Here is a 15,348-nt window from a genome sequence, read left to right as displayed (position 1 = left end):
AAAAATGTTGGCATCAGAAACAGTTGATGAGCACCATTGCTTCCATAGCAGGAAAATACTATGCTCATCAACTCTTTCTGATACCAACATTTTTCAGAATATCTTCTTTTTTGTTCAACAGAAGACAGAAACTCAATACAGGTTTGGAATAAGTGGAGGGTGAGTAAATGATGACAGAATTTTCATTCTGGAAGTGAACTAATCCTTTAAGACTCCAAGTTCAACTAGACTCCATGTTTAAGTCTTTAAGGACAGGAAATCAAACACTAAACTAAGTGTTTGCCAGATCAAGTAATTTGCTCATGGAGAAGTCCAACAGCCTGTGGATTCAAGTCTCAAAAACAAGAAAGAAAAAAAAACTCTGTTTGATAAGATTCCTCCAAAGTTCAGTTTGGATAAAGCAGGTTCTCTCGCCACGTTTCTTAGTTCAAATCATTGTCTGTTTATACTGCATCAGCCTCTGTTATCAGTGTTGGTGGAACTTGAAGTGAAAGTTTCCGCCCTCAAAGGGGTTGAAGCCAAAGGGCCATTCTCTGCCTCCTCCTCCACCCTGCTGATTCTCAGGGTCCAGAGGGTCCTCGCCGGAATCAAATTTCTGACGCATTTCTGTACAGAAAACAACAAATAAGAATGCATAAATTTGAAGTTAATCTTCATACACACTTAATTATTAGGATTTTTTTATGTTTTTGAAAGAAGCCTCTAATGCTCAACAAGGCTGAATGTATTTGATCAAAAAATACAACATTAACATTGTGAAATATCATTATAATTTGAAATATTTTTTTCTTTTGTACTATATTTTAGAATGTAATTTATTCCTGTGATGCAAAGCTGAAATTTCAGTAGCCATTAATCCAGTCAATTTTGGTCAATTTAATGCATCCTTGATGCATAAAAGTATTAATTAGTTTCTTTTATTTTTTAAATCGTACTTACACCAAACTTTTGAACTTGGTACTGTATCACGGTTTGCACAAAAATGTTAAGCAGCACAACTGGTTTCAATATTGATAATATTAGAAAAATATAATAGAAAAATGTTATTTTAAATTGTAATAATATTTCAAACATTTTTTATTAAATAAATGCAGCCTTGGTCAGCACACTTTTGACCAGTAATGTACATCCAGCGATAAAACAAGCTGAAACAAAATGTTCCAAAAAAAACTGACTGACAATAGAAATGTTCAATAACTGACTTATAACAGACTGATAATAATTTGACTTCATGTTTTATTTAGTTTTTGCTGTCATCTGATATTTTCCTACCTGGATTGGTGAGCACTTCCTTTGCTGATGCGATATCAATAAACTTTTTCTCTGCCTCTTTCTTGTCTGCTTCAGACTGGAAATTATCAGGATGCCACTGCTGAGCCAGCTTTCTATACGCTTTTATGATTTCCTGTTTGTTGGCACTCCTGAAAACAAGTGAAAAGAAACAAGCATTTCAGTCAAACCACCTTCTTTTGACTTACACAAACATGCATGCACACTACATACATTGTTACTACTGCAGGTGCCCCAGCAACAACCTTTGACCAGATTTTCTGCATTATTCCCATAAAACAGGACAGAAACAGTTAAGGTAGTAACACTGTCTGCCAACGATTTAAGGCAGGATTTCAATCATCAGTCATTGCTTTACCTGCTGACCCCCAGGATCTTGTAATAGTCTCTCTTGCGAGACTGCTTGAGGAGCTTCTGTGCTCGTTCAAGACCTTCACGAAGCTCTTGGTTTTCCTGATCAAACTCCCGTGCCTCCTGATAGTCTTCCACAGCTGAGAAGAGGAACAGAGGAAGAAACATGAGTTTATGCAAACGAAATGAAAAGGTTAGAATATCCGGTACATTATATTGTAGTCGATGAGTGTTGTACTACCTTTCTCATATTCCTGCTGTAGGATGTAGGCCTCCGCTCGGTCCCGGAGGATGTGGATATTCTGAGGTTCTCTCTGGTGGGCTTCTGAACAAATGTCTACGGCCTCCTCAGCACTCTTCATCTGTAGGAGTCACAAGAGAGAGGGAGAGGAAACCATAACCAGAGAGGCTAGACACCAAAACCAGACTCTTGATGTTCTTACTCTTATTAACCTCTAACGGTGTGAAAGTGCACATATCATATAAATGACGATTACCAGGACAGCTAGACTAGAGGGGTTTTCATCCCCTTAAAAAGCTGTAAAATAGCTAAATTACATTTTGTAAATGAATGAACTTACTTTGACTAAGCAGAAGCAGATCCTCTCTTTTGCTTTATTAGTGTAGAATGCCACATTGGGCTCTGTTCGCATCACAGATTCACACTTCTCAATGGCCTCCCGATACCTGCCATTCAAGAGGAGACGTAAACACAAGACAAAAAGTTTCAATCATCAGAAATGTAAAGCCTGGAATAATAGAAATGATGAAAAATGTACACTGATGGAGATTTAAAACCATTCAAAACCAAATCAGTAATATTTTTTAAAATAAATTAACACTTTTATTCAACAAGTGTGCATTAACTTGATAAAATGTGGCCTTTATAATCTTACAACATTTCTATTTCAAATAAATGTTGTACTTTTCGAACTTCCTATTCATCAAACAATCCTTAAAAAAAACAGAAGTATGACATTTTCCACAAAAATTTTAAGCAGCACAACTGGTTTCAACATTGTTAATAATAAGAAATGTTTCTTGAGCACCAAATCATACTAGAATGATTTCTGAAGGATCACTGAAAACTGGAATAATGGCTGCTGAAAATGTAGCTTTACCATCACAAGAATTAATTACATTTTAATATATGTTAAAATAAAAAAGTTATTTTAAATTGTAGTATTTCACAATATTACTGTTTTGACTGATTTATTGATAAAGACTTCTTTCAAAAGAATCCCAAACCTTTCAACGATAATGCATGCAATAAATATGTAATATGTGATAAAATAAATCATAAAATAAAATAAATATAGCTAAAAATGAAATATTATACATTTAAAAAAAATTATTGTAATATAACAAATCTCAAACAAAAGCTAAAAATGAAATGACTCAAAAATGAATTTGAGTGAGGTAAGCTGAGCCTAGACCTGAATTAAAAGGTCATTTCTAGAAGTGACAGGGAAGAGACGTTCTCAGCACCTCTGTTCTAAGATCAGCTCTTCTGCAGTGTCCAGCTGCTTGCTGAGCTTCTTGACCTGTTTGTAGTGGACGAAACACTCCTTATCATCCTGATCCAGCTTTAGACACTCACGGACCTGACTGAAAACAGAAACAAAGAGAGAAAGACAGAGTGAACAGCAGCAAAAGGAGGAGACAACTTTCTTTTAGCTTCACACAAGATTGGTATATTATTACTACTGTATAACAACATGCATACACAGTATGTGTGGGATTGACAACTGTATTTAATAAAGGTAGAAATGTCCCTGAAACAGCTTACAGGAGATGCTTGAATACTGTCTGAATGATTTAATAACCAAAGAATGCGGCTGCCATTCATAATGAATGACATACCTAAGCGAGTCGTGATGATTGCCCAAACTGTAATGGAGTTGACTGAGTTTGAGGAAGGCTGCTCGGTTGTCTGCACGGAGACGTGTTGCTGGTGTCAGGTCCATGATGGCCTTCCGTGGATCCCCGAGTCGGATGTAGCACTCGGCTCTTAGTTCTCGAGACTCGGGGTCCCAAGGAGAGAGCTGGAAAACAAAGAATAGATTACTATAGAAAAAAGCTAGATGACAACTAAGCATAAGTGTTTTTGAATCTCCAGAGACATGCTAAGTTTAAACTACAACATTTGATATGTTATTTGTTTTTGCATTTTATTTGTAGGGCCACTCATTTAACAACTCAAAAAAAAAAAAAAGTGCAATAATACAGACATAAAGTGATACGTGATAAAATGTTAAATTCTTGAACACTTCACCTAATCATAGTCCAGAACTTTCAGTGAATAATGACTTAATACCATTAAAATACTTTTATTCAGTAGGAAGGCATTAAATTGATCAAAAGTTACAGTAAAGACATATATAAAGATACATTTCTATTTTTAAATAAATGCATCCTATTTAATAAAAAAGTTTCCACAAAAAATATTACGCAGCACAACTGTTTTCAACATTGATTCACCAAAAATCAGATTTCTGAGGGATCATTTGACACTGAAGACTGGAGTAATGGCTGCTGAAAATTCAGATTTACCATCACAGGAATAAATTACATTATAAAATCCATTAAAATAAAAACAGTTTTAAATTGTAATACTATTTCTACTGTATTTTTGTCATGATAAATGATAACATCTTTTATATTCTTTGGGTCCCTTTAATATTACTATTACCATGTAGCAATATATTAAAAAAACCTGTTGCTTCATGTGCATTTTTGATCTCCAGACTAACTCACCTCTATGACTTTCTCCAGCACCTGGACAGCAGTGAAGTAATCTCCGCGGTGATGGGCCTCATGTGCCTCTTCCTGGAGCAACTCCAGATCATCGGCCTTGTGGAGCTGATCATGTGCTTCCTCGTGATCCGGGGAACGATTCAGCTGCAAGAGAGAAAAGTTAAAAGAGCAGTAGACAGGAAATAGAACAGAACAGAGCACAACGTTGATTTAGAATGTGATCTGAGAATTAAGTTGGTGGGTTATAAAAGAATAAGGGAATTGTTTCACTCACCACAGCTAGAAAGTCTTCTCTGGCCTCTTCAGTATTTCCCTGTTTCAGTAGAATATTACCCCTCTGCAGTCTGGCCTGAAAACAAAAAAAAACACACACCATAAACATGTATATACAGTACTGTCACCTATACCTTAATTTGATTTCACAACAACAAAAATAAACTCACAGCAAGGAAGTCTGGCTTGAGCTGTATGGCCTGGCTCAGGTCAGGCAGCGCTGACTTGGACTTGCCCATAGCCAGGAAAACAGCAGCTCGTTTGTAGTACGTCAGGTAGTTCTTAGAGTCACCCTCTGTTTAAGACGTTTGCATTTGTTAATGAACTGCATCTTTTCTTTATTTTAAACTATCTACATAAACGGAACCTAAATCCATTTTAATACTGATAAGCCATTAACTAAACAACAAAATGAAACTTGTTTAAAATCTGGGGTCAGTAAATTTTTTAAATGTTTTTAAAAGTCTCGTTTGCTCACAAAGCCTGCATTTATTTGATCAGAAATACAGAAGAAGAAGAAAAATATTGTGAAATATTATTACTATTTAACGGTTTTCTATTTTAATATCATTTAAAGTGTAATTTATTTCTACATTTTCAGCAGCTATTACTCTAGTCTTGAGTGTCACATGATCCTTTTTCAGGATTTTTTAGGATGAATAAAAAGTTTAAAAGAATAGCATTTTTTTGAAATCGAAATCTTGTGTAACCTTTTAAAACCTATTTAAATGTCAGCGTAATGCATCTATGCTGAATAGAAGTTTTAATTTCTTTTAAATAAAATCTTACTGAACCCAATCTTTTGAATGGTAGTGTAACCTTCATGTGCGATTGTGTTTTTGTGTATATTTGTCTTACCCACAGCTGAATGATAGTGAGACAGGGCTTCAGCCAGCTGTCCGGCTGCCAGCAGTTTACGGCCCATTTCCAGATGATGCTCAATCTCAACAGGAGTTGCTCCTAGCACACCTGAAATAAAGAGACAGGTGACTTGCACATGACACCTGCTGAATTTTTATAATGATTCTACTTTTTGAGGCAGCTTTGAAAACCCTCCATCTGCCTGATGGGATTGAGTTTACATTCCTTAAACTTACATACCCAAAACAACAAGCCTTTCTGTAAGTCAAGTCAAGTCTGCTTTATTGTCAATTCTTCCACATGTACAGCACATACACACAGAGAATTGAAATTGCGTTACTCTCAGACCCTTGGTGCATACAGATAACACTAACAGTAGAACATAAATACATAAATGTCATTATAACGAAACTCCTCAAAGGGAATTCAACATGGCATTCCACTGCATTTATGTTTCGATTAACACAGAACAAAAAGTGAAACCATGCAAACAGCACCCTGCCCAAAGCCTAAAATTATTACCTACCACCTCTACTCGCTCTAGTACAGTTTCCGTTTCAACATTAACCAATAAAGATTTTTAAAAGCTTTAAATGTATGATATTAACAACTCCAAAGACAAGGTAGATGGTCATTACATGTTCGATTGTCACTATAATGCATTCGTTAATTAAAAACAAACTATCACCTCTAGATTTCATTAAGTACATTGGTACATAAAAAATTATAATAAATAAATAAAAACCAGGGTTTATGACCAATAACAATAACATGGTAGTACTATGGTGCATCACTGTTTGAACAAAATCAGATTCTAAAGGAAAGTAATGTCAACTCTGTCTCAGGACACCGGCCCTCCAGGACCGAGTTTGGACACCCCTGGCCTAGACAGTGTACTTGGGTATCAGAGGGCATCAGAATGCTGTCTAGATAGGCATCTTACTAAAGTTTAAAAAAGTTAATATGATTTTATACTACTATTCGAAAGACTTCTTCCTCGACACTTCCTGTTGAGCACCTGTGGAGGTAACCATGGTAGAATTATAGTACGAGATGATGGTAGCATGATATTCTGATATATAGCCTATTTCATTATTACCTTATTCCTGTACCATAATTTTAAGTGATACTTCAAATAATACCATAGTATTACTATAGTCCTTGTCCAAAAACATGGTAATACTATGGTACTCCAACTGGGAAGAAAAAAACTGATTTCCTTCAAATCGAAGCAAGATCTCAGGTGTGAATGAAAAGTGAAATCTCACCATCCAGCTGTAGGTCCAGGACCACACAGAGCAGAGACAGGGAGGACAGGACACTGCTCAAACCTCTCCGCCGTCCCGACTCCATGATGACATTTATCACACCCCTGATATAATACAACCGTGTGCCTTTCCACTGTGATTCGCTACGCGCAGTAGGACAGAAAGCGTTTATATACTCAGATCATCATAACAGCGACATATCCAGCATACTTGGCAAGAAGGAGATGTTTCTGTTGTCCGGGTTAAAAATATGTCCGAGTGGAATGAAGGAATGCGAAAATCTAGTTCCGTGTGTCTCTCAATAATCAACACTCTGCCGACTGCTGAGGAAAAAACGTGTATTGTAATTTATAAGGAGTTGTTCCTTCGCCCAGTGTGACAGTGACCTTGCACAACAGCTTACTTTCTGAAGTCTTCTCTTTTTGAAGCTCCTGCGTGTACAATTCAAATCGCCCTACATTTCAATGCTCACATCCGTGTTTGCCAACAAACGTGGTCTCGTCCTATTGGCCGAATTATGTTAGCGCACTGGATGGACACGCCCTCGTCCTGCGATGGACTGATAGCTGATATGACCCATCATTTACTTGAGATGAAAAGTTTATTCTCGCCTGGCCTTTAGTCTCGATAGTAAAGGAAGCCGTCGTTACCATGGTAAATAATTTTATTTATTTATTTATTTAGTCATTTAGCAGATTTGGAAAAATAAACATCATTATTTGAATAAAAAAATACTTTGTAATCCACTTAATCAAGGTGGGCTAAATGTACTTGATTTTGAAATATCTAACACTATTTTTAAAATTAAGTGGATACAAAATTATATCCGTTCAAAAGATAAGCTATGGTATTATATCCCTAATATTATTTTTGAAAAAGTAGGTGGTATTGAATTTCTTATTAATTGTAATTTTAATATTAGCAAGCTTCCCATAAAACTTTCCAATTTTCACAAACAGGCATTGTTATCATGGATGATTATATACAAACACAATTTTTCCCCTCACAAATGTTTAATCTGGAATAATAAATACATTACACACCAAAATAAGTCTTTTTTTTTAGTTAATTGGTTTAGAACAAATATTTTGTTGATTTCTCAACTTCTGAATAGTAGTAATGGTCATGCGCTTACATATTCAGAGTTTTTAGAAAAAATTTCATTTTATATACCTGTTAAGGAGTATATGATGGTAATTAATGCCATTCCTTCAGAACTTAGGAAATTATTAGAAAATGATATAGTAACTAATTTTACTCATTTCAGAATAGAAATAGGTCACTACTTGTATACGTTAAAAGAAACAAGAAATAACAAAGCAAAAAAAACTGTAAATTATTTTAAAGCCTTAAATCTATTCTTTGAATAATTTGCAATTATTTGTACTTGTTTACAGATGTGAGTTTTTTTTAATTGCTTTTCTTATTTAATTTTTATTTATTTATTTTAAGTATTTGTTTTCATTCAGTTGAAATGTTATTGCTCTTGTATGTTCTTTGTTCTAAAAATTGCAATTAAAAAGAAAAAAAAAAGAAAAAAAAAAGTTCCTAATATGGTGTAATATCTCATTTGTATTCCCTACCACTAGATGGCAGACATTTAGTACTTCGATTCTAGACCAAAATGACGTCACCTTCCTATTCAAAAGCCTTGTCCAAATACCCACACTTGCGGTCTTTGCACTTGACCACTTGACTTTTTAAGACCTGGGACAGTCTTGCGCACTTACTTCCTGTCGTGCGCACACGCTCTCAAGTGGCCAAGACCGCAAGTGCGAAACCTGGCGCCTAAAGGGTTAAATAATCTATTCTATTCTATTCTGTTCTATTATGTTCTTACAGCATTATAGAACACAATACAACATAATAGAACCTTATAAAATGTCCCATGTTAACCTTCCACCAAAATACCATACTATACTTAAGTTCTAGCTATTTTTTTGCTGAAAATCTAAATAAATTTAAAAAGTGTAAGAACAGTGTAAGACATTTTCAAATATTTACCTTGGTAAACATGGTTATTATGTGAGTTGTGTCAAACAATAAACATACTCCCAAAAATAATGGCCTTTCGTGATTTTTAAATGTATTTGGACCTATTCTATTATATTCTGTTCTATATGCTGTTTTATAGCATATAGTTATATAGAACATAATACAGTTTAAAAGAATGTAGAAAATGGTAACAATGGTTTCCACCAAAATGCCATACTACACTTGAGTTATCATTATTACTGAAGATCAAAATAAATGAATGTGGCCTACTTCAAACTGAAAAGTTTGAATAGAATAGAAAAGACCCATTCAAATATTTACCATGGCTTCCATTACTATAATTAATTGCTATTGTTAATTATATGTATAATCAGAATAAATAAATATAGGACTTTATTAAATAGTGTACATTATATAGTTTTGTAAGAATGGAAAATAATATGACATATGATATGTTGTATTGCTGTTGTTCTTGTGTAAGCTGTGTCAAACAATAAAATATCCCCAAATACATAATGGCTTTTTTAATGTCATGTTTGTATAAATACATAATATAAAACAGGGTCATTTGTACAAATAAATGGAGACAAGATAATTAACATGTTATAAATCTTTTTTTTTTTAATCTTGATTCATGTAAGGGAGACAAAATAATTCAAAATTCAAAACAAAACTGAAGTAATTTCAGCTCTTTCATTCTGTATAATGTTCTCTGAGGTGTTTTTGCACAGCAAAACCGACTTGGTAACATTTTACTTGATTAATGGCTTATTCTTAGGTGGCCACAAAACCGCCTGTGCATTTAGTACTGTATAAATATTTACATAATTGCACAGATAAAACATTGACAGAATATTAACAGTCAGCTATTAATGTTACGTTTGTTTGGCCATGAAATTGACCAGAATTGCTTCATTCAGACATAGGCATTTCTTCCATAAGTGCTCTGAGCGTCTCTCTTGGATGCGGATGCTGAGTAAACTGTTTCATGTGTGGGCTGGTAGTAACTGCAAGAGAAGATGCAGAATGTAAGAAACATGCTCCCAAACTCAATGCACAAATGCATAAAATAACAACAATGGGCAAAATGTTATTTGAGAAAGTGTGTGAAAGAGAGAAGTGTTTGAGTGAGTGTAAGAGATTGCGACAAAGAAACTCACGTCTTCTCCTTTGTGCCTAATTTGCAGGAGAACATGAGACAAGCTCCACCACAGATTGCAAGAACACCAGAGGCCCAGCCGATGTATAAACCCTCTCCAATCTCATACCTATAGCACACCACAAAAATTACATGTTCAGTCTAACATACACTGACAGCTTTTGTACCTTTTTTCTGAGAGTGTTAAAACACACGTAAACCTATAGTAAAGCACAGCAGGGCAATTTAGTTATAGTTTGCAGTTTAAGTTTAATACTTTATAAAACGGTGAGCACCACCAACAGGCGTTCGATGAGAGTAGTAGTTGAGTATGAGATGAGACAGCAGGAGGCAGCATAATTGCCCATGGAGCACTCACTTTTGACCAGGGTAGAGCGGGTTGAAGAACTCTTGAGTGATGTTTGCCGCGTACCATGACACTGATATCATCGTGCATAAACCTTTGGATGGGATTAAAAAAACATAAAGATTACCAGATACAATATCAACAACAGATACAACAGATACAATAGCAATAAAGCTTTCGGAATGTGAATCTGATAAGGACTCCTTTAACGATAGCTTAGCTGTTTAGGAGATTCCAATCATCGTTGAGTTTAATTAGTAATGTGTCTTACCCTGCAGCAGGTAAAATGCGCCACCAGTACCGGCGATTCTGCCTTTCAGTACGTAGTTGTCACCAGCGGCCTTCGAACACTGCATGCCGATGAGGGTGGCCACCACTCCGAATGTGCCAGACACCACTGCCGCGATCATAAGAGCGCGAGACGCCTGGATATAACCTGAGGAAACACAAATATTTATCATTACAATGCAATATTAATAAACATACTAAAAGATCTGAATACAGTATTGAAAAAAGAATATAAAATATATAGGATTAGGCTATATATAAAATAATTACCGCAGGAAATAAACAGCATAAAGAAAGAAAGTCAAACTGATATAAAAATAATTATTAGACTGAGTAAGTAAATAAATAAATAAATAAAAGTTGACCAAAAAAAAAATACATAGGCCTAAATGATCAATAGCAGTAGGCTAAACGAATAAATAAACAAAAATAAAATAATGAAAGGATAATTAAATAAATAAAAAGAAAGAACAAAGGAAGGAAAGTCAAATGAATTGAAAAGAATTAGGCTTCTTGACTGATTGATAAATAAATATATAAATGGCAAAGGAAAATGTAAATAGCAGTAAGCAAATAAACAAAAATTAAAACAAATATATAAAACATTTGAAAGGATAAATAAATAAAAAAGAAAGAAGGAAGGAAGGAAGGAAGTCAAAATAATATAAAATAATTACTGGATAGATAGATAGATAGATAGATAGATAGATAACAACACTGTATATTATATATATATATATATATATATATAGCCCATGTAAGACATAGCCTAAATAAGACTGACAAAGAAAGAAAAGAAAAGATTTGCTTTAAATTATTCCAAATCACATGTGGAAAAATGAACTTATTTACAGTGGTGTCTATCAAGTTGCTTCAACTATAATGATTCAATTATTAAAGTATGGTGGTTTTTGTCGTAGCTACCAGACAGGGCGAGCAGAGAGGGGAATTCACGGCAGTTGTGCACTCCCAGCGAGTCCGTGGCGCAGGACATCCACAGATTCTCGTAAAGGGTTGAGGTGGTGATCACAGTCCCATCTATCGAGGATACTTTCCAGTAACGGTTCGGAATTGCAATGCCAACCATTATCCAACTCACAAAGCCAAGAAATAAAGCAACGACTTCAATAACTGGATCCATGGCTGCTTTAGATTATAAAGATGCCAAAATCAAAATGATCCACAATCGACGTTAGTATGCTTTTTCTTATGTGTTTCTCTGCTTTATGTAGTTGTTTTCAAAATGTGTTCAGCTTCGGCTGCAAAATTATGAAAAATAACCAGGTTTTGTTGATTTCTCGAGCCGTTTCGTGAGCTGAGCAAGTCTTTCCATGGAGAGCGAGATTGCAGCAGTGTGACATAAAATGTGCTTTTAAAAGTAGCAATGGGTCATTTATAGGCTCTGTTTGCCCTCCTCTCTTGTGTGCATGTCTCGCTTTTGGATTTTACACCCCGAAACTCAACAGCTGGTTATCACTAAAGTTCAATGGTCTCAAACACAGTGCACACTGTAAAATGTGATTATTGGCTAAATAAACAAAGTGAAGAAACCCGTGGTCACAGAAAAAGTAAATAAGCTTTGCTCCAAATGTAAAATATTTGTTGGCTATATCTAAAATAACTATCCATATAGACTGCTCTTCAAAGGTGTGGGGTTGATAAGATTTTTAAAAATGTTTTTGAAGTCTCTTATGCTCACCAAAACTGCATGTAGCCTATTTGATTAGAAACAACAACAACAGCAACAACGCAGTAATATTGTGAAATACCATTTAAAATTATAATTTTCTACTCTAATAAATTTTAAAATGTAGTTTTTAAATGATGGTTATGGTTACTCCAGTCTTCAGTGTTACATGGTCATTCAGAAATCATTCTAATATGCTGATTTGGTGCTTTATTTTTATCAATGTTGAAAACATGTTGTGCTGCTTAAAAATTTTATGGAAACCTCATTTTCAGGATTTGTGATGACTAGAAAGTTCAAAAGAACTGCATTTTTTTTAAATACTTTTTTTTTCAACAATGTAAAAGTGTTTTCTTTTCTCTTGGTCAATTTAATGCGTCCTTGGTGAATAATTAAAATAAAATAAAGATAAGATTTTTTAAGTAAAAAAGAAAAAATAAATCAATAAAAAAATCTTATTGACCCCAAACATTTGAATGTTACCCATAAATGAATATTAAAAACCAAAACAACTTGGACGAGAGCCAGTAAAACGGAGTGCTTTTAGGTTACAAACTATAGAACATGTCAATAAAACAAGCAGTGACTAAACACTTTCAGATGTTAACCTGAGCTATTAATAACAGATAGTTTTAGTGGATTTTAATAGGCTACTCAAAAGTTTTTAGTAATATGTTTTGGAATTGTCTTCAGAGTACACTATCAAAAGAGGGAAAAGGGGAACTACTGGGTACAGTGATTAAATGAACAACTGAAGAAGCTGTTGACAGTGTTTATCTACTGCCATTATCCCTTGTCTCATTATCTGGCTCACTACGTCAGACATCCTCATATATATCTGCTGGCCTACAGATCAACACGTTCACAGTCACCAAATGAAACCTCACTTCAGGAGTCACCATGATGGTTAAATTTGTTTAGTGGTTAAAATTGTTTATTTGTCATTCCCACTTATACAAGATTCACATGAGCACTGAAAAGCATGTGAGACTTAAACAAAGTGCAGATGAAAAGTGAGAACACATTTTGCATGTAACCACAAAGGTAAAAATAAAAATAAAGTGAAGAAAAATTCATTATGACATGATTAAATTGTAAATGGTGCACACCTTCACTGCCCCTGGTTGAAAAAAAGAGAACCATTGTGTTCAACGTATAATGCATGATATATTAAAACAATATATTAAAAAAGATTACTATAATAAATATTGCATTATATTCCTGCCACCCACCTAGCCAATGTCTTAGATTAAGAGTGTCAACATTTACAAGATATAGGATTTAGTCATTGGTGAATATCGCAGAAAAGATCAAATGTCTTTGACAAGTTTAAATAAAACGTCACATGACATGCAAATATTTCATTAATGTTTAATGACTTAGAAGGAAAAATTAGCCATCTCTGTAAAAAAAGATGATGTTAACCAAATATGACACACCAGAGGCTGAAGTTCATGTGGCAATAACTAAAACTTTCAGATTTGACAATAAGTATTCAGATTATTGTGAAATCGCTCTGGACAACACAGAGGCAGAGCCTATTGATTTTAAGCATTAACAGCATTAATAGCCAGATAACTGTCATTATCCTACTGTACAAAGACCTATAAGTGATTAACTTATTTTATTGACGTGAGACTAAGATATTTTGAGTGAATAGTACAGAAAATAGGTAAAATGGCAAACCGTATCTTGGAAGTTTAAACCCTGATTCCCAAATCGTTTCCCAGTAAAAGGAAGCAGGTATGTTGCAATACATGGCTTTGTAAATTCTGTAGAATGAAATTATCAAATGCATTGAATTCAAATATATGTGTATATTCTGCTGAAAGAGGAATATACACAATCAGGAAACACCATTGCCATTAGGGGTGTACATGGTCTGCAACAATCTTTATGTAGGTGGTATGTGTCAAAGTAACATCCACATGAATGCCAGGATTCAAGGTTTCCCAGGAGCAGAGCAATCCACCGTATCTGCCAATCTGCCGCCTTTTCATCCTGTTGCCATCTCTTAGGTAAACAACACACATACCCAGCCATACTCTTGATCTAAACAATGATTCGAAAGCTTCTTCAATTGCTCCATGGTCCAGTTCTGACCCTCACGTGCCCCTTGTAGCCACTTCAAATGGTGAACGGGGGTCATCATGGGCACTCTGGCCGGTCTGCAAATGCAATGCCTTTCTTACACCTTTCTGTCATAGCCAGCCCTAGGTTTTTCAGCAATTTGAGCTACGATTGCTCACCTGTGTGATCAGACCAGACGGGATAGCCTTTGCTCCCCATGTGCATCAGTGAGCATCCATGACCCGGATGCTGGTTTACCCACTGTCCTTCCTTGCACCAGTTTTGGTAGCTAACCACATACCGGGAACACCCCACACAAGTTGCCATTTTGGAGATGCTCTAACCCAGTCGTCTAACCATCAATTTTTGGATTTTGTCAGAACCACTCAGATCTTTTTGTTTGCCCATTTTCCCTGCTTCCAATTACTTGCTTCTTGAAATTCAATAAATAAATCCCACCGCTTGACAGGTGCCATTGTTTATCTCTACATACACATACATAAATATATGATACATTAAAATACATCATTGATAATTTGATTTCTTTGCTTTTTTCACTGAATATATACAGTATATATATAGACAGAGAGAGAGAGAGAGAGAGAGAGAGAAAGAGAGAGAGATCAAATGATCACTGATACTCCGGAAGGAAAAACAATGCATTAAGAGCCTGGAGGTGAAAACTTTTTGAATTTGAAGATCAGGGTAAATTGAACTTATTTTGTCTTCTTGGAAACAAGTAAGTATCTTCTGCAGCTTCTGAAGGGCAGTACTAAATTAAAAAAATAAGATGTATAGGCAAAATAGAAAAAATGTACACATCTTCATTCTGTTCAAAATTTTACACCCCTGGCTCTTAATGCATTGTTTTTCCTTCTGGAGCATCAGTGACCATTTGAACCGTTTGTAATAGTTGCATGCAAGTCCCTCAGTTGTTCTCAGTGTGAAAAGATGGATCTCAAAATCATACAGTCATTGTTGGATAGGGTTCAAATACACAAAA

At 35.0% G+C, this 15,348-nt stretch overlaps 2 protein-coding genes across 2 annotated transcripts; both read right to left on the bottom strand.

The window, feature by feature from the left end:
- Positions 1 to 151: 151 nt before the first annotated feature.
- Positions 152 to 7,271, bottom strand: LOC107702051 (dnaJ homolog subfamily C member 3-like). The gene is made up of 12 exons (XM_016504234.1): positions 6,801 to 7,271; positions 5,530 to 5,640; positions 4,842 to 4,966; positions 4,673 to 4,747; positions 4,399 to 4,542; positions 3,505 to 3,686; positions 3,130 to 3,249; positions 2,223 to 2,328; positions 1,883 to 2,003; positions 1,649 to 1,781; positions 1,273 to 1,421; positions 152 to 606 (listed from the first exon to the last, which is right to left on the bottom strand). Exons 1-12 carry the CDS (start codon positions 6,883 to 6,885, stop codon positions 467 to 469), a joined length of 1,491 nt encoding a protein of 496 aa, XP_016359720.1. The 5' UTR covers positions 6,886 to 7,271; the 3' UTR covers positions 152 to 466.
- Positions 7,272 to 9,366: 2,095 nt separating this feature from the next.
- LOC107702050 (claudin-15-like) lies at positions 9,367 to 12,029 on the bottom strand. Its single transcript, XM_016504233.1, has 5 exons — positions 11,513 to 12,029; positions 10,572 to 10,736; positions 10,313 to 10,394; positions 9,956 to 10,063; positions 9,367 to 9,802 (listed from the first exon to the last, which is right to left on the bottom strand). Exons 1-5 carry the CDS (start codon positions 11,727 to 11,729, stop codon positions 9,712 to 9,714), a joined length of 663 nt encoding a protein of 220 aa, XP_016359719.1. The 5' UTR covers positions 11,730 to 12,029; the 3' UTR covers positions 9,367 to 9,711.
- Positions 12,030 to 15,348: the final 3,319 nt, after the last annotated feature.

This window comes from Sinocyclocheilus anshuiensis, unplaced genomic scaffold (assembly GCF_001515605.1).
Source record: "Sinocyclocheilus anshuiensis isolate Anshui unplaced genomic scaffold, SAMN03320099.WGS_v1.1 scaffold318, whole genome shotgun sequence".
Lineage (NCBI taxonomy): Eukaryota > Metazoa > Chordata > Actinopteri > Cypriniformes > Cyprinidae > Sinocyclocheilus > Sinocyclocheilus anshuiensis.
The sequence above is the reverse complement of the archived record's forward strand: the minus strand, read 5'-3'. Positions and strand labels throughout refer to the sequence as shown.